General features: G+C 53.3%; 1 protein-coding gene and 1 long non-coding RNA gene across 3 annotated transcripts; one reads left to right on the forward strand and one right to left on the reverse strand.

Moving 5' to 3' along the window:
- Nucleotides 1–31: 31 nt before the first annotated feature.
- On the reverse strand, nucleotides 32–8003 carry ORAI2 (ORAI calcium release-activated calcium modulator 2). Of its 2 annotated transcripts, XM_079944118.1 has the most exons (3): nucleotides 7871–8003; nucleotides 4353–4590; nucleotides 32–601 (listed from the first exon to the last, which is right to left on the reverse strand). In XM_079944118.1, the coding sequence occupies exons 2-3, from the start codon at nucleotides 4575–4577 to the stop codon at nucleotides 62–64; spliced, it is 765 nt and encodes a 254-aa protein (XP_079800244.1). In that variant the 5' UTR covers nucleotides 4578–4590; nucleotides 7871–8003; the 3' UTR covers nucleotides 32–61. The 2 variants fall into 2 exon arrangements, with proteins under 2 accessions (XP_079800244.1, XP_079800245.1); XM_079944119.1 differs by lacking the exon at nucleotides 7871–8003 and having other exon boundaries at nucleotides 32–660; nucleotides 4349–5059.
- Nucleotides 8004–17541: 9538 nt separating this feature from the next.
- LOC307197621 lies at nucleotides 17542–23150 on the forward strand. Its single transcript, XR_013831468.1, has 4 exons — nucleotides 17542–19854; nucleotides 20085–20132; nucleotides 20218–21386; nucleotides 21731–23150. It is a non-coding gene; the product is annotated as an uncharacterized lncRNA (long non-coding RNA).
- The last annotated feature ends 1542 nt before the right edge of the window (nucleotides 23151–24692 follow it).

The raw sequence follows: 24692 nt of genomic DNA on the forward strand, positions 1-24692 counted from the left end.
TGAGCTGACGCGGATGCGGCCGCGGACACACGGCACCGGCCCCGCCCAGGAGCGCGCACGCTCACACCACCTGCAGGCTGCGCTCGTGCCCATCCAGCTGCACTTTGAGCTTGTGCAGCTCCTCGATCTCGCGATTGTGCCGCTCGGTTTTGTGGCGCACCAGCGAGCGGTAGAAGTGGATGGTGAAGACCACGAAGATGAGGCCCACGGGCACCATGATGATGGTGGACACCAGGGCGGCCTGCCAGCCCGTGTGGCCCCCGGGGCCAGGTGGAGGGCCGGGCTGGTGGCGCGCGTCCACGGGCAGGAACTTGATCCAGCAGAGCAGTACCACCTCGGCCAGGAAGAGCAGGATGCCCAGCACGGTGGAGAAGCCCCAGGCCAGCTCGATGTAGGGGTGCATGCGCTCGTGCGGAGACTCGCTGATGGAGTTGAGGTTGTGGATGTTGCTCACGGCCTCCACGTTGGGCAGGATGCACGTGCTGATGAGCAGCGCGAACAGGTGCACGGCCACCAGCACCGTGGTGCACGCGCTGAAGGCGATGAGCAGCGGCCGCGGGTATTGGTACTGAGTCTCCAGCTGCACCTCCACCATGGCCACCTGCAAGGCAGAGGGGGCGCTGGGTCGGGGCGCCCACAGAGCAGAGGGCGCCCTCCTCGCTGATCAAATATTTTGAACTTTACTTTTTTTTTTTTTTTTGCTGATTAGCTAAAGAAGATCTCATTCAGGGAACATCTAAAAAGTACAGAAGAGGCCAGAGAAGCACTGGGCAGGGCGGTGATCGCACCCTGGATGCCAAGAACGTAGGTATATTGGGGTGCCGGGCTCTGGCCCAGGGCAGAGGCCACGCTTCCCTGGGAACATGCGACTTTGCTGTTGATATCAGAGCCGGGCTGCAGTGGAGCTTAGCTGCAAAACAACTGATGTTTCTCAAAAAAACAAACCTGACCTTTCAAGAGGTAAAAAGAAGTAATGATGGAGGCTCCTGACGGTCCCTAGGCTCAGAGCCGCACACTGGACGGCCTCACACAAGCCACAGGGTGCCTCTCAGCTGAGGCCAAAAGCGGGAGCCAGCAGCCACCTCTCCAAAGGCCGGGAATGGTCATATAAATGACAGCAACAGTGAGGAGGGGAAGCTGGGAAGGGGCTGGGCTGGGACAACTGAGCTGAATCGACGGGAGCAGGAGGCCAACAGGAAATATGTAAAAAGGGTAAGTCAAGAGACAGCAATTCCCAAACATCATTAGAGACGTGGAGGCGGAGGGGCTGCCAGGGTTTGTCACAAGCCCTTTGCAGTACTTAATTTTAAACTGCGCATGTGCTAACTTTGAAAAAATAAAAACGACTTTTAAATGAAAGGGAATAAAAGGCTCACAGAAGGATCAGAAGCCCCTGCTTATCTCTGTAGCAGTGAGTGTCTATTTAGGCTGGGATATGCTCACCACGAGCCCTAAGGGGCTTTCAAAGTCCAGACTGGGCGCCAGGCTCCTGCCACGCTTCCCCAGGTCACACCCAGTCCACTCCACTGCAGCCCACATCCCACCCCAGCTCTGTGGACCAACCCCAGTAGAGGGTTTAGTCCAGGCTCACCAAGGGCCTTCTTCCAGGCACCCAAAGGTAAGAAACCACACCCGTCAAGGAAGGGGGGACAGGGAGGCAGAGAGAAGCCAGAAGGCTTTTCCACTCACACTGTTTGTCTCCTAGAGCTGAGCCATCCCTTTTTTGTTGTTGTTTTGCTTTGGGCCGTGCTGCACGTCTCGGGGATCTTAGTTCCCCAACCTGCCACCAGCCCAGCTCAGGAGTCACGGGGCAATCCCGTGGGAACCCCGGGGCCACAGCAGCGAAAGCGCCAAGTCCCAACCACTGACCATTGGACCGCCAGGGAACTCCCAGAGCCATCCCTGTTTTAAAAAATTTACAAGAAAGATTTCATAACTTCTAGCAAGTACTGCCTCTTAGAGTGAGGACCTCATCCTCTCACTCCGTCTTCAGTGAAGATGGAACATTTGGTAGGTAAAAAGAAGATATGCCAGTCCTAGTGGACCACAGCTGAACAGAAACTCAGCAGTGATTATTGCTCCAAAGAGACAGCAGCCACACTACTGAGAGGAGGTGTGGTCCTTTCTCAGTGCCCTTTTAGCCTGGGTAGGCTCTTGTGACCACAAAGGATATGGCCCAACAAAAAAGGATGTTGTAAACTTCAGAGGGTGCAGAGGTGAGAAACAAAGATGATTAAAAGGCCTATGAGGAAAGCAGTTTTGTTCCACCTCAAGAGGAGAAAAGGCCAAAGGCCATTTTTCAGTGTATTTATGCAAAGATTTTTATGAAGGAGTCCTGGATCACTGGTTCTCTGTGTTAGGGGCAGGATAAACATGAAGAAATAAGCTTAAGGTCAGGCATAAGCACTTGCTGGAAGAAGGAGCAGCTCTGCAATTCTAATTAGGGAATACATAATATGGAGAGGGAACTCTACCTACAGAACGGCCTGGTCATTTTCCCATGTCCCTGCCCTTATTCAGCTATGGTTTCCACAGTGGACATGCTGATACTAGCTGACGATCTGTATTCACCACTTCTTTCTCCTGGGCTGCTCTGCAGTCTGAATAATTATCTGATTTATTGGGGTCTGTGGCTTCTGAAATGTATCCCCAACGGCTTAAGGAAGCACTTGCTACAGAGGAGATACTCCATAAATGCTGAAGAAATGAATTATTATAATAATTCATTATTATTGAATGAATAATAATGAATTATTATTATTATTCAACGGTCACTGTCCTCATTCTAAGGCCACTTCACACCCCTGAAGGCTGCCATTAAGTCTCAAACTACTCCAGAATTCACTCTTTGCTTTACAGCTTTATTCACAGGGCTTGTTTGCAAATTTTAATGAGGGGTTTTGTAGCCTTCAAACTCGGGTGAGCAGACTCTTCCCTAAATTTGGAAGTCCAAATGTTTGGAAGACCAGGGTCTCAAGGGACAGCTGCAGACGGGAAGTGATTTCCGAGACCCAGGCCCCGCACAGAAAGGAAACCGTCCTACTTCATTACATCATGCAGTACTTCTCAGTTAGTTTTCCAAAGTTAAAAAATATATAATAATACATATAGGCCAGAAAAATTCAATGCAGTGCATGCATAGTATTACTATGCATTATACCCAACTGGGAGGGTAGAAAACAAGATCTAATTTTAATGGTGACGTCTAAACTTCTCTTGCTATTTCTTAAAGTTAAGCTTGAGAAAATGTTCTTCTTTTAATGTGATGGGAGGAAATCATTTTGAGCCAAAGTTATGTCCCATATGATTGTACACTTTTGTAATTACGTTTTAAGCAATAAAATGCAGGACGTAAATAAGCCTTTGCTTTGAACTACAGACCTCAACCCAAACTGACTGCCCTCTAGACGTGGTGACCTCTGCCCTGCCCTGCCTGAGGTCACGCCCTGACTACAGGAGGTCTCATTTTTCCACGGGTGACCAGTGCCGATGACGGGCAGGCCCTTGTCATGGGAGTGGCCGCACTGGCTCGCTCGGACAGCTTTTTTATTTTCTGCGTATCCATTTGACAGCTGAGGCTTTGGGATATGGAAAAACAATTGTTTTTACATTAAAAAAAAATGGCTTCCAGCCCAATAGACCTCTGAGCAGACAACAGAGAAAGAAAAAGGAGGGGCGGCCGCAGTTCTCGCTGGGAATCCGGAATCCTGACATTCCCCCCTCTCTGGGACAATCCCCTGAAGGGATGAAGGTCTGCAGGCTTTGAAGTCAACAGGGGATGTGGCCCTTTTTCAGGGCCCACGGTTTTTCCCCAGACAGACTCTTGTCCTGGGGGATGACTCAGAAGGAAAGCACAGCCGGGCAGCCGGGTGTCAGGCCAGAGGCTCTGCTTTGTCACCCCAGAGACCACATTCAGGGAGCATCTGTGTCCCCAGCTGGGCTAAACTGAGCAAACGCAACCCATGCCACAGTTTCTGCTCAAATTCCCAAACTCTTGGGTGGTGCCTGAGATGTGCAGATGTTGGGACTTTTCCCTGGGAAACCTTGTACCCTGAAGCTATTTTAATTACCCCACTAACTTCCTTGCCAAGTAGATACTGTATGTGAACGTGAGAGTGGGCTTTCTGAGGGCTCTGGGGCTTGGGGACTCCCCTGGATGCCCCAGGCCACCCCTCCAGTTGCCAGAGCAGTCCCCTTGGAGGAGGTGGGACCTGGGCAGAGACTTACTACTGGTCCATCCTGGCTGTCAGCAGGGCCCGGAGGGAGTGCTTTGCTCCCTGAAGCACCACAGGATTTCAATTAGCAAAAGCCCACTTCACAGGCTGTGTTTCCCACCACGTGTTTCCACTCACCATGGCAAAGCCCGAGAGGAGGGCGGACGTCCGGCTGGAGGCCTTCAGCTTGGCCCTGCTCAGGTAGAGCTTCCTCCAGGAGAGGGCCTGCACAGAGTGGTGGTTGGAGGTGACCAGTTCCAGGTAGCTGCGGCGGACCCAGTCCCGGTAATCCATGCCCTTGTGGCCGGGCTCCGAGCAGGCGGGAGTGGAGGGGTCCACAGGTACGTTGAGCTCGGTGCTCATGGTGGGAGCCAGCCTGGGGGCGGCAGAGACACACTCAGGCATCCCAGAGGGTTCCCGGGGCCTGGAAAAGCCAGAATCCAAGTCCCTTTAACTTTCCCTGGGGGCCCACTGTATACACCCTGTGCCAGGGCCATGGGATCCAGAGGTGCACGAGTATGGGGCCCTGGCCTCTGAGGCAGTCCTCACACAGGAACGTGGGGACCACCTGCAGGAAAGGAGGGGCAGGAGTGCATCTCCAGGAACCATCGCAGCATCCAGTGTTCCTCCACAAAGCAGGAATCTGGCCTCCCACCCCGAGCTCAGAAAGGCTCCAGCTGAGTGTGGCTCTTGGGTGAATGGAATTCCAAGGTTGACCAAAAGCACCTAAAGGCTCCTCAGAGGGGCACCTATCTTCAGGGAGTAGGGAGCTGTAGTAGTTAGGAAGCTTTTAGGACCTAAACTTCTGGATTTGACCCTGCCATGTGAGCGTGACACCTGACCTTTCCAACCTGCTTATCTTCACCTAGGGACATCCCCACCCTACAGGGCTCTTAGACAAGAGAGTGGAACCAAAACTGCTTTCCAATGGCCAGGTGCCAACCATGAAATCAACATTTCCAAGCAGCCGCTAAGTTCTCAAATCCAACTTAGATTTTAATCAGCACAGTTTGCCCTGAAAATACCTGGTTTGTATAACTAAGGCCACATCCAGGCTGCAATGGAAACCTTCAGCAAAATGAAAAACTGAATTGGCCAATTGACGTGAGCATGGTTTTTTGTGGGGTTTTTCTGTTTTTGTTCCGAGAAATGGAGGCTGGAGACCCCTCGAGTATCCCAGTAGACATCTGGTTTGACAATAACACACGATGAAGATCAGAAGGGCTGATCTGTCGAGATTTGCGAATTTAAACCCAAATCTCCACTAATCCAAATAGGGGATTGGCGGTCTTGCGTGGCCCAAGGGGCCGGCCCGTGCAGCAGCCCGCGGGATCAGCTCGAATTAATCTGCAGGGCAGGCTTCCAGGGCACAGGCACCTCACAGCTCACTTGGCATCAGATATTAACTTGTACCTTCAAGCCCGCATAGGCCCCGTGAAAAGCCTTCTTAAGGTTAGCACAAAACAGAGCAGTGTTCCCAGGTTCCAGGGAGCCTGGCTGGGGGTGGGTGGGCGGAGTAGGGGGTGTTCACCAGGGTCAGCGGCTGAGGAAATGCCCCACACTTGATCTGTCCACGCCAATCCCTAAAAGGATTCTCTGGGAAGGTCCTAGGGGCGGGGAAGGCCTCTCTCTTTTGGGGTGCCTTCCTCTTTGTCTTCCACCAGGCTGCGGAGGCTCGGCTTTTACCAGCCAATAGGGCCCCGGGAAACAGTTCTGTGCTCTTCTATTTCTGCCTGGGATGCCAATTACTAGGTCATTTACAGGAGGGCCGACTTGGGAACCTTGGTCACCCCGTCCACATCTGCAGCCAGCAGCACTGCTTGCAAGCACTTCAATCACAGGAATGTCCCTTCCCTTGGGGAGGATTCAGAGAAATGTTGTTCACTAACCAATCCATTGGCTGGCTTCAAATAACTGAGAATGGCGTCATTTGGAAATACACTTTTTTCTTTTTTTCTCCCCCTACGTATCAGAAGTGAGCCCACAGGTATGATGAAGACACTGTCCAGTGTGTGGTGGGGTGAAAGGCACAAGCTTTGCCCCCTCAGAGGATCCGTCTCTCCATCCTGCATCCAATAAATGCTTCCTGAGCCCGAAGGTAAGACTGCATTTGGTACTTAAGGATCAAAGATGAAAGGTGAGGATGTCCCGTGGGGGAGTGAGATAAGGGCAGGGGGATTCTCATCCAGTGAGTTAAATGCTGCTTTAGTGGAGGGGGTGTGAGGGCTGAGGGAGTGCAGGAGGGGCTGGCTGCCTCTACTCTTGACCCGGGAGAGGGGCCCTGCTAGGGAGCCAGGACAGGGACAAGGACATAGGTAGTGAAGGTAGCATTGGCAAAGTGGGACCCTCCCTCGAAGACAAGACGCTGCCCACATGGGAGCTTCTGCGAGGCAGGGCAGAAAAGCTAGCTGCAGAGGGGGTCAGGGAAACGGGGGTGGAAGGCAGGATGCAGGGAGTATGTGGAGCCTGGAAAGTATGACTGTGCTGGACTTGCTCTGGAGGTGCCCAGATGCAGGGGCTTGGACGGAGCTGGTGAGGGAACAATGCAGGCTCAGTCTGGCCTGTGTGCTCAAACGCTTGGCCGACTGGGAGGGGCAGGAGGGCCTGGTGGCCTCCAAAGGGATGTATGGGGTGAAGAAGAGGGAAGCACAGGGACCATCAATGAATGAGAGCTGAGCTCAAATTGGAAAGTGGAGAGCTTCATGGGCAGTGAGGTCTGACGGTGGCCTCTGGGCCATGGTGGCCTCTGGGCAATAGGCAAGCCGGCCTCAGCCCTGCAGATGTCCTTCGAGTGGCAGGGATTGGGAAGGAAGGGCTGCCTGTCTGCTTGGAGCCTGGGTCCTGAGGCAGGCCTGTGGGTCCTGAAGACAGAAAAGCCACTTCCTGCAGAGGGAGCAGCCCAGACTGGATTCAGATCCATCCGCACCCTTCCAGCCCCAGCGTCCTACCCTGGGCCAGGCCTCCTCCCCCCCGCCTCCCCAACTCCAGGGGCAGAGTCTGGTCCTCACACTCCGGGGCTGGGCTCAGGCAGGGGGTCGGGTGGGTCAAGATGGAGCCCTGCGTTTCTGTCAGATGGCAGAGGCTCCAAAGGATGCTCTCCTGGCTGAACCTTGTGGGTTTTTGGTTTTGTTTTCATATAAGGGGCAGTCAGAGAAAAGAGGTCTTGAGCATAACAGTGATGCTCTCTCTAAAGATTAGCTATTCTCCTTGGCAGGGCTGTTGGAAACATTTCCGGGCGGTAGGTTTTGGGGTTTGCCTGTCTGAACTTCCTTTAAACATCTGGGGCACGAGCAATGGCGAGTGCCACGCAGAAACGCCTGTTTCTGACTCTCTTTTTGTCACACCCGTGCAGGGCGGGGGCCCAGCCCCTCCTGCTCCCCTGGGTCTCCTAGAGGAGTCCGCCTGCATCCCTGTCCCTTCCCCTCAGGAAGCCCCAGCAGCCGCAGGACCCGCATTCTGCCCGCACCCGCGACCTGAGTCCTCTCGGCGCCGCACCCTGCCCGGGGAGCCCGCGGGGTTGGGGTCACCTGGCCGCCTCCCAACCCCGCAGACGTCGCGCGTCCCACGCCTGCCCAGGAGGAAGCCGGTCCCCTCCCCCGTCGAGTCTCCTGGTGCAATTCCAGTCCCCCGCCAGACCCCCCGCGGCGAGCACTCACCGAGCTGCTCTGCCCGCCCGGCCCGGCTCCGGCTCGGGCTCGCGGCAGGCGGCGCTGGCGTGGCCGTGTGGCCGTGTGGCCCAGTGGCCCTGTGGCCCGGCCGGGGCGCCGAGCGCGGCCCCCACCCTCCTTCCGCCCGTCCCTCGGGGTCCCCCGGCCCCGCCCCCGCCAGCTGCCCCGCCCCCCGCCGGCCCGCCGCAGCCGCTGCCCGGGCAACGGTGCGCCGCCGTCACGTGACCGGCCCGCGGGGGCGCTGTGGGCCACGTGACACTGCGGGCCGGCGGGGGCGGGGCTCGAGGCCCCTCCGGGGGGGCCCCGGGGGTCCCAGCTGCGTGGATGCTGCTCCTGCCGGAGCACCAAAAACCCGCGAAAGGTTGCTCACGTCTCCTGCTCCCTGGGCGCGCCGCGGGTAGCAGTGAGCAGGGATCCGCGCGCGGCGGCGAGAAGAGCCGGAAGCCTGGGCATCCCTCGCTCTCCCGCCCTGCCGGCCGCACGAGCGCCCTGGGCCCTGGCGACAGAACGGGGAGGCTGCGCTTTCTCTGCCCCCTGGGTCTGGCCAGCAAGTCCAGGTCAGGGTGAGCCCTGCTTGGCCCGAGGTGTGGGGGTCTGAGCGCCGAGTGGGAGCACGGGGTTCCAGGGTGAGCCCCGGAGAACGTCCGGGACCGGTCACTGACCCGGTGGTGGGGTGGGATCCCGTTATCAGACTGCAGGGTGTGCGGGGGGTGGGGAGCGTCGGGGGGCGTGGGGAGAAAGGGTGTAAGGGAGGCTCTGTTCGGGGAGATGTGGGTGGCCACGCCCGAGTTTGCCGGGCGGACGGTGGCACCAGGCAGAGCGCGCCCCGGAGCTGGTCGCCCAGACTGCACCCTCACCCAAAGTCCCAGCGAGACCTGCCGGGTCCTAACCCGGGTGCAGCATGCTTGGCGCGCCGAGAGCTGTTCTCAGTGGGCAGAGCACTGGAGGAGAAAGTGTTTCTGCGGTGCCTCTGGCTCCTTCCGTCCGAGACTGCAGGGAACCTCTCCCCGGGAATGGTGAACTCTCCGGTTTTACAACCGAGACCTTCAAACAGGAACGGTCTTTTAGGGAAGTACACGTGAATAATTCACTAAGAGAAGAGATGGGTTCCTATCAACCCACCGTGCCACACGGGCCCTCAGAGTACTTCCTGCGTGCCCTACATAGGATTTTTCCATCTGTCACAACATTGGACCGTGACACATTTATCCAAACGGAAGAAAAAAGAGAAAAATTCCGCTCGTGTCAACCAGTCCAACTTTTCTGACAATTGGAAGAGTAAACGTTAGCAGATGCCAGGGCAAACCCATTTATACTGCAAGACGCATTTTAGGGGCCAGTGCTGAGAGCCAGGATGATACCTTTTAATCCAGGAGGACACTTAAGAGCAGACTAAGCCAGTTTCCCCCTGGTTACTGCCCTAATAAAGGGCGGAGGAAAAGCCCAGGGTCTGATTACCGCCCGCTCCCATGGCTGCAGGAAAGAGATCACGGGATTTCAGGGAGCAAAGTCCTCAGAAAGCATATAGTGTGGCTTCCACGCCTCAAGCAGCTGGAAAAGTGGATGGAAAACAGGAGGAAGACACTTTGTAAACATCAGTGGTTGCCTCACAGATGAACATTCTTTCAGCAGCAGAGTCATTCGCTTTCGTTCTCACCCTTGAACCCTGACTGCACATCCTTTAGAAACCTTCTAAGCCAGTTAGCCACGCCCCCACCCCCGAGCACAGCATGTCTGGGCAGAAGCAGAAGGTAAGTCACAGTTACCAGGGCTTTTCAGAGCTCGTTTCCTAACCAAACCCAGAAAATGGCTTTCCCCACTCTGGAAGATTAAGGGTGGTGACTGTGTTGAAAGGAGAGAGATTTAATGATCACAATACAGTAGTTGCAGGCCCCCCTCAGGTGCCCAGGCAGTTGAGTTGGGGCTACACAGAGGCGAGGAGGTTCAGGTACAGGTCCACGGTACCAGCCACGCAGCCGGGATGTCTGGGCTCCAGTTTGTGCTGTCATTCTCGGCGAGTCGCTTCCTCTCCCGAGGCCTCGGCTGCCCCACATTTGAAAAAGACCAACTCTGGGAGGCATATCCCAGGGGTCAGCCACCTTCTAGTTGCCTCATCCACGCGTGCCCCCTCGTTTAGTGACTGCCATGGTCCTTGCTGTTTTCCTCTCTCCCCTAGGATGGCCTCACACCTGGTATGGACAATGTATCCAGTCCCCTGACACGGCAGTTCTGTCCCCTTGGCCATCCGCTCCTATGGCCTAGCCCTTATTATCATCACCTTCTGTGAACTCCCCCGACCAGGGATCGAACCCAGTCCCTGGCAGTGAAAACTCTGAGTCCTGATCACTGGACCGCCGGGGAATTCCCAGCATAAACGCTTAAATTCAAATATCCCACTTTCTGACGCTTCTTCCTCACTCAGTCCCCCATCACTCTCCTGACTCTGACACCTATTTTTCTCCCTCTCAGCCTCCTTTCGGCTTCTCCTACTGACACCTCTCCCCACTTCTCAGAGAGCTGTCATCACTTCCTTTGTTTCCTCCTCAGCCATCTGCAGTCTGCTGCCCTTTGTGCTGCTAGGTCCAGATGTCTGGGCCACTGCCCTGTCTGTCACCGGGTCCCCCTCCTTCCATCTGGAGACACTCCTTCCTTCTCTGGTGAGGCCACCGGCCATTCCCCGGTGCAGGCCTCTCCTCTGCCATCTGTCCACTAGATGCGGCCGTTTCTCAGGGTCCTGTCTGGGTTCCTCTCTCCACATTTCTGTCTGAGTGGTCTCACCCACTCCCGTTTTGCCTGAGGGCTCCCAGATCATCACCTACAACCCCAGTCTCTTCCCAGCCTGGCAGGGCGTGCCCCAAGGCCCGCCAGCTTCACCAGGCCCTCAGCTGAATTCCTCATCTTTCCCTCACACACCTGCCCCACCTCCTGGTCACCTGTCCCAGGGCAGTTCCACCATCCGCCCAACTGGTGACTCTGTAGATCTGGTGTCATTCCTGACTCCCCTCCTCCCCATCAAGTCCTGTGAATTCTCCCACCTACGTGTCTCTGAAATACCCTCTCCCACCCCTGTGTCCCCCTCCTGCCCCTGCAACCCCTGCTCCACACACTTCTTCCTCCCCCCATCCCCCCCATCCCCGTCTCTATTCTTTTTTTTTTTTTTTTTTTTTTTTTTTGCGGTACGTGGGCCTCTCACTGTTGTGGCCTCTCCCATTGTGGAGCACAGGCTCCGGACGCGCAGGCTCAGCGGCCATGGCTCACGGGCCCAGCTGCTCGGCGGCATGTGGGATCTTCCCGGACTGGGGCACGAACCCGTGTCCCCTGCATCAGCAGGCGGACGCTCAACCACTGCGCCACCAGGGAAGCCCTATTCTTTTTTAAAAAAATAATAAATTTATTTACTTATTTTTGGCTATGTTGGGTCTCCGTTGCTGAGCGCGGGCTTTCTCTAGTTGCAGCCAGCGGGGGCTATTCTTCATTGCGGTGTGCGGGCTTCTCATTGCAGTGGCTTCTCTTGCTGCGGAGCACGGGCTCTATGCGCACGGGCTTCAGTAGTTGTGGCACGTGGGCTCAGTAGTTGTGGCTCACAGGCTCTAGAGCGCAGGCTCAGTAGGTGTGGCACACGGGCTTAGTTGCTCCGCAGCATGTGGGATCATCCCGGACCAGGGCTCGAACTCACGTCCCCTGCATTGGCAGGCGGATTCTTAACCACTGTGCCACCTGGTCTGTATTCTAACTCAGGCCGTCGTCATCCCAGGTCTGCGTTACTGAGCTACCCTCCCCTTGTCCAGAAGTCCTGGGTCCCATGCCCACGCAGCACCCTGTGCAACACGCCACTGATCTTCTCTCGTCTGTGTCCCTGACCGGGTCTGGAACGCCTTGAAGGTGAGGACTGTGTTGCCTAGCAAAGTGCACTTAGGAACCCTTTGCATTTAGCCCTTAGTTCTGCTCAATAAACGTTTACTACATTCTAGGGAATAAGAAAACTGCCTGAGGACTCGCCCCAGGTTAATTTCTAAGAGTGTTCTCCTTACTGAACTAGGTTAATATATAGTTATTGTAGCTCACTTTAGTCAAGTATGCCAAACAGTAAACATAAACTTCCAAAAGGGGAGGAGAAGAAAACATACCTATTTCCAGTGATGATGCCACAAGAAATGGTTCCCACACAGCTCTGCTTCCACGCAGCCTGGAAACCAGGTTTAGCTACATTCCTATTTCCTAAAGTCAATAGAACGTCACTCCTCTAACACAATTTATTTTTTTCCCCAAAAGATAAATGTTGAAAACAGAGAATTCAAAATAGTGATGGTACTTTGTATGCTCCAAACCAGTGTTTCACAAGGTATGGAGGGGGAGGGGAGCCATAGTGGGATCCCCTGAGGTACCTGCTTAAAATGCCTAATTAGGGCCTGAACTGTAATGAATCAGTCTCGGGGGTGTGTCTGGGGTCTGGATTTTAAAAAAATATTTATTTATTTGGCTGCCCCGGGTCTTGAGTTGCACCATACAGGATCTTCGTTGCAGCACGTGGGATCTTTAGTTGTGGCATGTGGGATGTACTTCCCCATCCAGGGACCTAACCCCAGCCCCCTGCATTGGGAGCACAGGAGTCTTACCACTGGACCACCAGGGAGGTCCCTGGGGTCTGGATTTTTTAGGTAGGCTCCTCCCCTGCTGCTGCACTGCGGGCATCAAGGCAGAGAAGGTGACTAACTGTGTCTACTCCTAGGTCCTTCCTGCCGTAGGAGCAGTTTTTCAGGTGTGAACGACTTACCGGCTTGCTCTCAGTCACTGAGATTTGCTCAGTGACATTTATTGAGCCCCTATTGCGTCCCAAGCACTGTGCTGGCGCTAAGGGTCAGCAAGGAGCGGGACTAGCAGGTCCTCACTGTCACGAGCTCAGCTGAGTCTGGGGCTGTGCGGGCTGCTAGTATGACGGGGCCCGGGCGGGGGAACGAGTGATGGGGCTGTGGAAAAAATGAAACAGGGTGGGTGGAAAGCTGAGCCCCACGGGGGAGGAAGAGGCAGAGCCAGTGTTCCTGAGGCAGGAACTGCTTCCCGGGGTGGGGCCATCGGGAGCAAGAGGGAGGGAGGGGATCCGGCACGAGAGGGAAGCAGGCAGGGGCTGGATTGAAGGCCTTCAGCTCCTATTGTAAGTGTGAGGGAAGCCCTTGCGGACTTAAGTCAGAGGGATGGCAAGATCTGGTTTGCTTTTTTTTTTTTCTTTTTTGGCCATGCCACAAGGCATGTGGGATCTTAGTTCCCCGACCAGGGATCGAACCCGTGTCCCCTGCATTGGAAGTCTTAACCACTAGACTGCCAGGGAAGTTCCTGGTTTCTGCTTTTTTAAAAGATCACCCTGGCTGCTTTGTGGAGAACAAAGTTGGGGAGTGGCGTGTTGTCAAATTCAAGTTGTTGTGCCCGACACGCAGTGAGGCCCAAACAAACAGAAATGTCAGAGTTTGGAGCAGAGAAAGGTTAATTAGTCCAGGAGGTGCCAACCTAGCAGATGAGAGACCTAGGCTTGTCTCAGATCCATCTTGCTGGCTGGCTGGGGCGCAAGGTTTTTAAAGGTGAAAAAAAAAAAAAAGGTAAAGAGGGTCTTTGTGATTTCAGCTTCCTGATAAGACCTTAGCTGCAACCTCCTGGCCCTCATACGTCTTGTGACCCCATGTGTCACTGGTGATCAACCTGTCTGTTCCTGCAAAGCAAACTAGTAAATCCTGGTCTTTTGATCCCTTAATTTCTTTCTAAGAGAGAGCAAAAGTAATGCTTGAGGTGTTTTATTATTTACGTAGAGCCTATGTGACTGGTTACGACTTTCAATTCCCGCTCGGACCCTGCTGTTTTCTTTAGGACTTTTGGGGCCTGCTCTTTCCTGTGTTTCTGTGTTCCCTCACTTCCCTAATTAGTAACTGCTTGAATCTGCTCTTTGAAACTCAGGGAAAGTCTAGGAGACTAAAGCCTTTTTCTACAAACAAGAACCAGGAGACACGGAAAGGCTTTTGTATCCAGGAGGGCCCCGTAGGGTCCTGATTGACTTCAACCCCCCCCCTTTTCTTTGATTCTCCTCAGTCTTGAGGGGGACAGGAGCAGGACAGAAAGGGTATAAAGTTTTGGGTAGAGAGCTTAATCATAGACTCGGCAGAAGAACTTGGTTTTGGGGGGAGTTGGTTTCCCCCAAAGAGGGAGTAAAGTAGAAAGAGGCTACAGCATCCATCCAAGCTGGAGACGCTGGTGGTGTGGACTCGGGTGAACAAGGCAGAGACCATGAGAGTGAGCAGGCCCAGCGAGATGGATGGACGTGGGGAAGCCGGGAGCAAAACAGGAAGCAGCGATGACCCTGACTCCTAGGTTAGGGGCCCAAGCAACTGGGTGGAAAGTGGTGCAACTCACCAAGGTGGGAAGATAGAGGAGGAACGTGCTTAGGAGGTGAAATCAAGGTTTTCTTATGCTGAGCTCATGGCGCTCATTAGATATCCAAGGGGAGACATCGGGTGGGTGGGTGGACACGAGTCTGGGCTCTAAAAGGAAGTTGAAGCCAGAACCTCAGACGACATCAGTGAAGCTAGTGTTTAAAGCCACCTATTAGAAATGATCTCCTGGGGCCTGAGTACTGACAATAGAAGACTGTGCTCTGGGTCACCCCAATATTCAGAGTCTGAGCGGCAGCGAAGCAAGCAAGGGAAAGGCGGAAAGAGAGCCAGGAGGCAGTGCCGGCAGGAATGCTAACAGGAGAGTGGGAAACTGAATAGGATGCCACCGAGGGGCTGGACTGGGCAAAACTAGAGGGATTTCAGTGGGGTCACGGGGAGGAAAGCTCGCAGGATGAGAGCGAAGAGGTGGAAGCAAACGCAGAGAACCTTGGGGGAGTTTAGCCGAGAAGGGGAGGAGGTAAGTGGGGTGACAGTGACAGGAGGGCACGGGGACAAGGGCTCCTGTTCTGTTGCTTCTCAATGGGAAGCACCGGGCTGATCGCTGCCGGGAAGGGGCCAGGAGACCCGGGATGAAGTGCTTCTGTGAAACAGTTACCGCAAGGGGGCGGGGAAAGGGAGAGGCCTGGGGAGGGAGGACACGAAAAAATGCCTTTTAGAAAGTGGGAGAGTGACTCTACGAGGGTAGTATAAGACCTCAGGAGAGGAGGGGAGTGCTGGGTTCCTGTGCGACCCCCCGTGATGCCACATTCCCCTGGGACTGGTCAGTCCAGCTGCCTGGTTGGGTGAGATAAAGGATTGATAGCCCCAGGGACTGTGGCTCTAAAGTACAATTCCTTGCTTTAGGGAACATCTGTCCCTGTCACTGCAAGGCTGCACACCCACGTCCACTCATTCTCCAAACACACACACAGTTAGCTCTCATTCATGGTAGTTAGATTCCATAAAGTGGCCGCAGACACTGCATTAGCAGACACTGAACCAACCATTCCTGCCTGGGGAAACACAGGGTGAGGTTTCTGTGAGCCTCGGGCCACATCCACCAATCAACATACAGCCTTGTTTTGTGTGTGTTTTTTGTTTCAAGACACTTTCATTAGTATACATTACTGATTCACTAGTGTTGAACTCAGAGCATCATGACTCAGGCCTGAGCGAAGGTGCTCTAAGACACACCCCAGCCTCCTTGTGCTTAGAAACACTAGCTGGAGCTTCGGCACGGTGCCTGGGGGCCATTTTGTTTAAATGGCAAAATCATCAAGAAAAAGCAGAAAAATGCAAAGAAAGGCCTGCGATGAAGTAGGTTTGAGCTAAAACAAGAAGGCCGAGTGTCGCCTTGTTTGGCCTCAGCCGGGAACACGTGCATCGGGCAACTCAAAATGTTGCTACTTTGCGCATGCAAACGGCAGCAAAAGCACCAGGAGTATCGATTTTGGGGTTACGAATAACACTGAGTGAGTAGGCCAATTCACAGAAATAGAACCGGTGGGCCATGAGGAGCGACTGTATTTAAAACTATTAGATATTATGACACACATTATGCGAACACACACACACAACACACAGGGGTCTCACTAAAGGAACGGCCTTATGCCCGGCACCCTCCCTGCCAGGTTTGGGCTCCGCATGCCTCTCCCTGAAGCGGCACAGCCCTGTGGGGCTGGGACCGGCAGGATGGACTCTGCAGTCATACTGCCTGGGTTCATCTGGCGGCTCTAACACTTCCTTGCTGGGTGATTATTGGTCAAACCCATTTCACCTGCCTTCACTAATCAAGGTCACTTAAGACTTGCAGTCCTCCAAGCAGCACGGAGCCTCCACAATAAGATGTTTCCCCGAGTTGTCTTCCAGGAGCTTGGAGTCAGCTGTGTCTAGTTTGAGCTGAGCTGGTTAAGACTGGGTAGGACCACTGACCCTCCACATGGGTGGCCTCTTGACGTCAGAGAGCCACCCTCAGATCGTGCTAAGCGCCTCTTGTTTTTTCCTTTGGCCACGCCACGCCGCTTGCAGGATCTTAGTTCTCCGACCAGGGATGGAACCCGTGCCCCCTGCAGTGGCAGTGCAGAGTCCTAACCGCTGGTCCGCCAGGGAATTCCCACCCTCCAGTTTTGAAGGTGCAGAGGCCTGTAGCTGAGCCACACCTGCTCAGGATGACGATGGCCACGCCTTTTCCCAATCACCTATCCCCACGCTCCCCACGCCTCGGACCACCCTGCTGCTTTATTGGTCATCCCATAATATACCCCGAGCATCTTGCCTTCCGGGAGGCAGGTCTGAGCCTTTCTCTTCTGTCTCCCCGCATGGCTGCCTTGTGAACTAAACCCTCTCTGCTGCAAACCTCGGCGTCTCAGCGATTTGGCCTGCTGCACGTCACGCAGAAGGTTCGGGGACAAAGATGGTGAGCCGGCCGGGGGTGAGTCCAGACGGACCTTTCGCCCGTGGCTGGTCGGCCCCTTGCTGGTATTTTGAGTCCAAGCAGCTGCCTCGTCCTTCTGTTCTGGGGACTGTGCCCCGGGTTCCTCAGTGAGACGCTGTGGGCCTCCGGCGCCTAGTTTTATTTCGCAGCAAAGAAACGGTTTTGGGTTTGGAAGACGTCCTTTGGGTGAGTAACACACCTGTGCCTAGGTTGTTTGGCATTCCCGTCCGGACGGGGGGGTGGGGAGGGGGCGGAGGGTGGAGGCCCACCTGGCAGGATTTTGGTAGAAAATAGAAAAGGTTCCAGCTGCTCAGGTGCTCCATACCTGGGTTGGAGGCCCGGGGAGCTGGGTTCGGTCTTGTTTTTGGTCTGGTTTGTTTGTTCCACGATATCCTTTAGACTCTGGAGCATAATGGCCTAAAAATGGATCCTTAGGTTACAGTACAAGTTTGCAACTAGACTCATTTTGAAAATGGGAAGAAAAATGGGATGAAGTACCTTATGTACAGTCTTTTACGTTATTGTGTCAGAATAAAGCACGTGCAGAGAAGATGAAGGCCCAACAGGAAGGGAAGGCAAAGAAACCCGGTTTGCTTGATTAGGAGGAGGCGGACTTGCTGTGGGCTCAGCTGGGCACCCCGACTGCTCTTCCCCCGCCCCCATATGATGGCGCCCCTGCTCCTTCGCTGCTGCTGCCTGAGCCACAGCCTCCGGCTTGGGGGGGAGGGTGCCCTCCCAGTCTCTGAGGATGGAGAAGTGGGCATGGTCTACACACTCATATCCTCCAGGGCACTGGATTTGGCCAGGGAGCTACCCATTCGCAGGCAGGGCAGTATCCATTCAGGTAAGTCCCTGGTGGGGTGTGGCCAGTGAGACTGGGCAGCTGAGGGGGTGGATCTGGGTCCATCCCCCCTTGGCAACTTCGGATTTATTTCCTTGAAAGGGCAGTGTGCCACCTTCCAGAGATGACCCAGAGATAATGGAAAATATTTTTTCATCGGTATTTTTTTTTTTTTTTTTGAGGTACGTGGGCCTCTTACTGCTGTGGCCTCTCCGTTGCGGAGCACAGGCTCTGGACGCGCAGGCTCAGCGGCCATGGCTCACGGGCCCAGCCGCTCCGCGGCATGTGGGATCTTCCCGGACCGGGGCACGAACCCGTGTCCCCTGCATCGGCAGGCGGACTCTCAACCACTGCGACACCAGGGAAGCCCAGTAAGACTCTTGAAGAAGGTAAACAGCTGGCACATCAGATGCCAGAGTTAACTGACAAAGACAGTGACCACGAAAGACAGGGCCCAGAGGCTCCTTTAAATCCCGACTGTCTCAGTATCTCCCATATGGAGCCCTGGGTGATTATGGCAGGGGGCCACTTACTCGGTTTAAAATACAAGACTTACTAAATTTTCTTCTGAGTCCTATGTTAGCAATTGGGGTGTCCGGAGAAACCTTGAAAAAGCCTTTTCTCCAGCTGCTAGACTCTCAGGTGGAGGAGCCCCCATCTGAAACATAGCTTTCTGGACAAGCCTGAATGCTCCAGTCCCCTTCCGGGATGTGATTTACTAACTAAAGTTAATGCCAAGGTTACCTTTGCACCTGGAGGAGTGGACACCACAGTTCCACCAGAGCAGCTTGTACATCGCAGGCTCTAGTGCTCCGACCTCAAAGGGAACAGCCGGCAGCCATTCTGGAAGAGGTACTGCAGAAGGTGAGTCCAGAGGTATGGGCAGATGGGAGGCTGGGAAAAGCAAAGACAGCTCCATCCATACAGCTGAGGCTCTGCCCTGAGGCAAAAATTCCAAACTTCATGCAGTACCCAGTGAAGGAGCAGGCAAAGCATGGAATTCATCCCCTGCTAACAGCCTTCCTCGAATATGATTTAATGCGTCCCTGCGAGTCACATTATACTACAGTTTTACCAGTCTAGAACCAGGTAGAGATGAATATTGGTTTGTGCATTACTTAAAGCAATTAATTGAATTGTGGAAGATACTCATCCAATAGTCCCTATTCCATACACTCTCCTCCCTACTGCTCACCAGAGATTTTTGTTGGTTTGCTGAACTGGATTTGAAGGAGGTTTGGGGGTTTGTTTTGCATACCCTTGAGATTTGACCCCCAAGAATGGTTTGCTTTTAATGGGAAGATCTAGATACAAGGGTAAAACAACAGTATTGCTGGACAGGAAGTCCTCAGGGACTGAAAAATTCCCCCATGATGTTTGTAGAAATCCTGGTGAAATATTTGAAGGCCCTTCAACTAAACGAGGGAGCCCTGTTCCAGTGTGTGGATGGTATCGTTCTGATTGCCAGTAAAACAAAGGACACCTGAGGCCAGAATACAGTTTTGATTTTGAACTTTGTGACTGAATGAAGCTATAAGGCGTCCAAGAAAAAGGCGTAGTTCTCTGCCCTCTGTTAAATACTTGGGTTTTGAACTCCCATAAGGACAGAGAGACTTGCTCCCTGACAGAAGGGAAGCTCTAGCTGGGGTTGCAGTTTCCACTATCAGGAGGCAACTGTGGGGATTCCGGGGAATAGCTGGGTTCTGCTGCATTTCGATCCCCAGCTTTGGATTCGTGGCAAAACCATGTTAGGAAGCTCTTAGAGGAGGAGGAGATGACACTCTAGACTGAAATCTTGCAAGAGTAAACATCCGGAAGACCAGCTTCATTCTCCTTAGACTGGACCTTGTGTGGAACGTGATGGGAAATGGAAACCATACTGCAGAGGAGAACTGTCGACCGAGATCGTCCAAGCCTTGGCTGGCTCCAGACCCCGTACCCTGACGTCTCCCAGTGGGCAAGTGAACCCCTAACAGATCTTAAGCGGCTTTACAGAAAGAAGCCAGAAGAAAGAAATTAAGGCTTGCAAGGACAATTCAATGATTAGGACTTCTCATACTTGGGCAAAAGCAGGTACTCTCTCTAGCTGTTGGATATTTCATCCAAAACCTTTTTCTGTATTTGATCATGCTGACCCCTTGACCCTGCCTGTCATTAATTTTTTTAAAAATTATTTTGGCCACACCACGAGGCATGTGGGATCTTAGTTTCCCAACCAGGGATTGAAATTGAGCCCCCTGCATGGGAAGCATGAAGTCTTAACCACTGGACCACCAGGGAAGTAAGTACCTGTCATTAATTTTTTGACTGTCCCTAACTTCACTGTAACATATCAGATTAGGCTACTCAACAGAATTTCCTGTCGTGTTTTTCCTTGTCTAAGGTGAAATTTGGTCCTTGGGACCTCAGATGTAAAAAGAAAGACTGTAGTCTACCCCTGTCAAGGTTATATTAGGTGAGGACACAAAACATACTTATTTTTCCCCAACCTGTGTTCCTTCCATATTTAAGTGTTTCAGCCAAACTGATAATGATTGGGACTCTCCAATATGTACAAAGGTAAGATGCTGATCCCTGGCTTGACCTTGTCCTAGATAAAATCCCTAAAAAAAAGCCTGCATTTTAACAGTGTGTGTCCCCTCAGGGTACATATTTGTCCGCCGTTTCAGTGATGAACCTTGGGCCTATGACTGCTGGCACGTAGGTGGTATCTGTTTCTTGGGATCAACTTGAAACTGGCAACAAGAGAATGTTTTCAAGTGAGCACTAAACAGTGGCATTCCTGAAGCTTTGGTTAGCCCTATGCTTTTGTTTTTTTTAATTGGAGTATAGTTGATTCATTGAATACAGTGCTGTGTTAGCCCTATGCCTCTTATCGGCAGGAATTACATTCAGTCATCGCCCCCTCTTCCCTCGAGATGGAGGAATGATGTAAAGATGGGGGGGTGGTGGTAAAACTGGGTAATTATCAGTCAAGCCCATTTCACCTGCCTTCACTAATCAAGGTCACTTAAGACTTGCAGTCCTCCAAGCAGCACGGAGCCTCCACAATAAGATGATTCCCCGAGTTGTCTTCCAGGAGCTTGGAGTCAGCTGTGTCTAGTTTGAGCTGAGCTGGTTAAGACTGGATAGGACCACTGACCCTCCACATGGGTGGCCTCTTGACGTCAGAGAGCCACCCTCAGATCGTGCTAAGCGCCTCTTGTTTTTTCCTTTGGCCACGCCACGCCGCTTGCAGGATCTTAGTTCTCCGACCAGGGATGGAACCTGTGCCCCTGCAGTGGAAGCTGGTCCGCCAGGGAATTCCCACCCTCCAGTTTTGAAGGTGCAGAGGCCTGTAGCTGAGCCACACCTGCTCAGGATGACGATGGCCACGCCTTTTCCCAATCACCTATCCCCACGCTCCCCACGCCTCGGACCACCCTGCTGCTTTACTGGTCATCCCATAATATACCCCGAGCATCTTGCCTTCCGGGAGGCAGGTCTGAGCCTTTCTCTTCTGTCTCCCCGCATGGCTGCCTTGTGAACTAAACCCTCTCTGCTGCAAACCTCGGCGTCTCAGCGATTTGGCCTGCTGCACGTCACGCAAAATGCTTGGGGACAAAGATGGTGAGCCAGCCGGGGGTGAGTCCAGACGGACCTTTCGCCCGTGGCTGGTCGGCCCCTTGCTGGTATTTTGAGTCCAAGCAGCTGCCTCGTCCTTCTGTTCTGGGGACTGTGCCCCGGGTTCCTCAGTGAGACGCTGTGGGCCTTCGGCGCCTAGTTTTGTTTTGCAGCAAGGAAACGGTTTTGGGTTTGGAAGACGTCCTTTGGGTGAGTAACACACCTGTGCCTAGGTTGTTTGGCATTCCCGTCCGGACGGGGGGTTGGGGAGGGGGCGGAGGGTGGAGGCCCACCTGGCAGGATTTTGGTAGAAAATAGAACAGGTTCCAGCTGCTCAGGTGCTCCATACCTGGGTTGGAGGCCCGGGGCGCTGGGTTCGGTCTTGTTTTTGGTCTGGTTTGTTTGTTCCACGATATCCTTTAGACTCTGGAGCATAATGGCCTAAAAATGGATCCTTAGGTTACAGTACAAGTTTGCAACTAGACTCATTTTGTAAATGGGAAGAAAAATGGGATGAAGTACCTTATGTACAGTCTTTTACGTTATTGTGTCAGAATAAAGCACGTGCAGAGAAGATGAAGGCCCAACAGGAAGGGAAGGCAAAGAAACCCGGTTTGCTTGATTAGGAGGAGGCGGACTTGCTGTGGGCTCAGCTGGGCAGCCCGGCTGCTCTTCCCCCGCCCCCATATGATGGCGCCCCTGCTCCTTCGCTGCTGCTGCCTGAGCCACAGCCTCCGGCTTGGGGTGGAGGGCGCCCTCCCAGTCTCTGAGGATGGAGAAGTAGGCATGGTGTCCCCGCTCATACCCTGCAGGGCACTGGATTTGGCCAGGGAGCTACCCATTCTCAGGCAGGGCAGTATCCATTCAGGTAAGTCCCCGGTGGGGTGTGGACACTGAGACTGGGCAGCTGAGGGGGTGGATCAGGGTCCATCCCCCGTTTGCAACTTCGGATTTATTTCCTTGGAAGGGCAGTATGCCACCTTCCGGAGATGACCCAAAGAGAATGGAGACTCTTCTTTCTTTGTTGTTGTTGTTGTTTTTATTTTTTGGTACGCGGGGCTGTCACTGCTGTGGCCTCTCCCTTTGCGGAGCACAGGCTTCGGACGCGCAGGCTCAGCGGCCATGGCTCACGGCCCCAGCTGCTCCGCGGCATGTGGGATCTTCCCGGACCGGGGCACGAATCCGTGTCCCCTGCATCGGCAGGCAGACCCTCAACCACTGCACCACCTGGGAAGCCCTCATCGGTATTTTTTTGCAACCCACAGCCTAACTTGGAGAGGTGTTCAACATTGAATCAATACCCTCCTCACTTCAGAAGAATGTTAAGTGGTGCTGAGGAGGGAGATGGGCTTCATACAGAATCCCCTGGCAGCCCCCTATGGGCTGCTGCAAGCGGAGCTGTACCAGCAGTGGATCCTAGCTAGACTGTGAATGCTGGAGATGGGCTAAAACTTAAGCATCATGGAGACTGCATTCCTGCAGGCTTACGAAGAAGGGCGCCGAGACAGTGAAGCCTCAGTGAAGTACAAGAGGTAAGACAGAAACTGAATGAGGATCCTTCAGAATTTCTAGAAAGGGTCTTTAAAGCTTATAGGCAATATACAGATAGAGACCGTGAGGCTCCAGAGAATCTAAGGATGGTTAATGTGACTCATTGATCAGAGTGCTCCCAGCATACAGAAGAAACTGCAAAGGTGGGAGGGACTTTAGGGATGTCTTTGTCTCAACTTGTTGAAATTGCCTTTAAAGTTTGTAATGGCAGGGAGCAGGCTCAGGAGAAAAGGGAACACTGGAGAATGAAACAGCGGACCGCTCTGCTGGCGGCTGCCTTAGCAGAGGGAAGAGCTGGACCAAATGGAGGACCCCCCCCCGAGGGACCCGGCCAGAGGTAGCAGGACATCTGATAGTGGGATCCCGCCAATGTGCATATTGCAAACAGCAGGGACATCCTCAGTAAGACTCTTGAAGAAGGTAAACAGGTGGCACATCAGATGCCAGAGTTAACTGACAAGGACAGTGACCACGAAAGACAGGGCCCAGAGGCTCCTTTAAATCCCGACTGTCTCAGTATCTCCCATATGGAGCCCTGGGTGATTATGGCAGGGGGCCACTTACTCGGTTTAAAATACAAAACTTACTAAATTTTGTTCTGTGTCTTATGTTAGCAACTGGGGTGTCCGGAGAAACCTTGAAAAAGCCTTTTCTCCAGCTGCTAGACTCTCAGGTGGAGGAGGGCCCATCTGAAGCATAGCTTTCTGGACAAGCCTGAATGGCCCAGTCCCCTTCCGGGATGAGATTTACTAACTGAAGTTAATGCCAAGGTTACCTTTGCACCTGGAGGAGTGGACACCACAGTTCCACCAGAGCAGGCTTGTACATCGCAGGCTCTAGTGCTCCGACCTCAAAGGGAACAGCCGGCAGCCATTCTGGAAGAGGTACTGCAAAAGGTGAGTCCAGAGGTATGGGCAGATGGGAGGCTGGGAAAAGCAAAGACAGCTCCACCCGTACAGCTGAGGCTCAGCCCTGGGGCAAAAATTCCAAACTTCATGCAGTACCCAGTGAAGGAGCAGGCAAAGCATGGAATTCATCCCCTGCTAACAGCCTTCCTCGAATATGATTTAACGCGTCCCTGCGAGTCACCTTATACTCCAGTTTTACCAGTCTAGAACCAGGTAGAGATGAATATTGGTTTGTGCATTACTTAAACGCAATTAATCGAATTGTGGAAGATACTCATCCAATAGTCCCTAATCCGTACACTCTCGTCACTACTGCTCACCAGAGATTTTTGTTGGTTTACTGAACTGGATTTGAAGGAGGTTTGGGGGTTTGTTTTGCATACCCTTGAGATTTGACCCCCAAGAATGGTTTGCTTTTAATGGGAAGATCTAGATACAAGGGTAAAACAACAGTATTGCTGGACAGGAGGTCCTCAGGGACTTAAAAATTCCCCCATGATGTTTGTAGAAATCCTGGCGAAATATTTGAAGGCCCTTCAACTAAACGAGGGAGCCCTGTTCCAGTATGTGGATGGTATCGTTCTGATTGCCAGTAAAACAAAGGACACCTGAGGCCAGAATACAGTTTTGATTTTGAACTTTGTGACTGAATGAAGCTATAAGGCGTCCAAGAAAAAGGCGTAGTTCTCTGCCCTCTGTTAAATACTTGGGTTTTGAACTCCCATAAGGACAGAGAGACTTGCTCCCTGACAGAAGGGACTCTCTAGCCGGGGTTGCAGTTTCCACTCTCAGGAGGCAATTGTGGGGATTCCGGGGAATAGCTGGGTTCTGCTGCATTTCGATCCCCAACTTTGGATTCGTGGCAAAACCATGTTAGGAAGCTCTTAGAGGAGGAGGAGATGACCCTCTAGACTGAAATCTTGCAAGAGTAAACATCCGGAAGACCAGCTTCATTCTCCCTAGACTGGACCTTGTGTGGAACGTGATGGGAAATGGAAACCATACTGCAGAGGAGAACTGTCGACCGAGATCGTCCAAGCCTTGGCTGGCTCCAGAC

The sequence above is a fragment of the Stenella coeruleoalba genome, assembly GCF_951394435.1.
Source record: "Stenella coeruleoalba genome assembly, chromosome: 15".
NCBI lineage: Eukaryota > Metazoa > Chordata > Mammalia > Artiodactyla > Delphinidae > Stenella > Stenella coeruleoalba.

What these genes read in the sequence shown, in the direction of transcription:
- ORAI2 (XM_079944119.1), bottom strand. Translation starts at nt 4,619, where the DNA reads ATGCCTGAGTGTGTCTCTGCCGCCCCCAGGCTGGCTCCCACCATGAGC. An exon ending in CTCGGGCTTTGCCATGGTGA is followed by an intron (nt 661 to 4,348) that starts GTGGAAACACGT and finishes ATATTTGATCAG; the next exon opens with CGAGGAGGGCGCCCTCTGCT.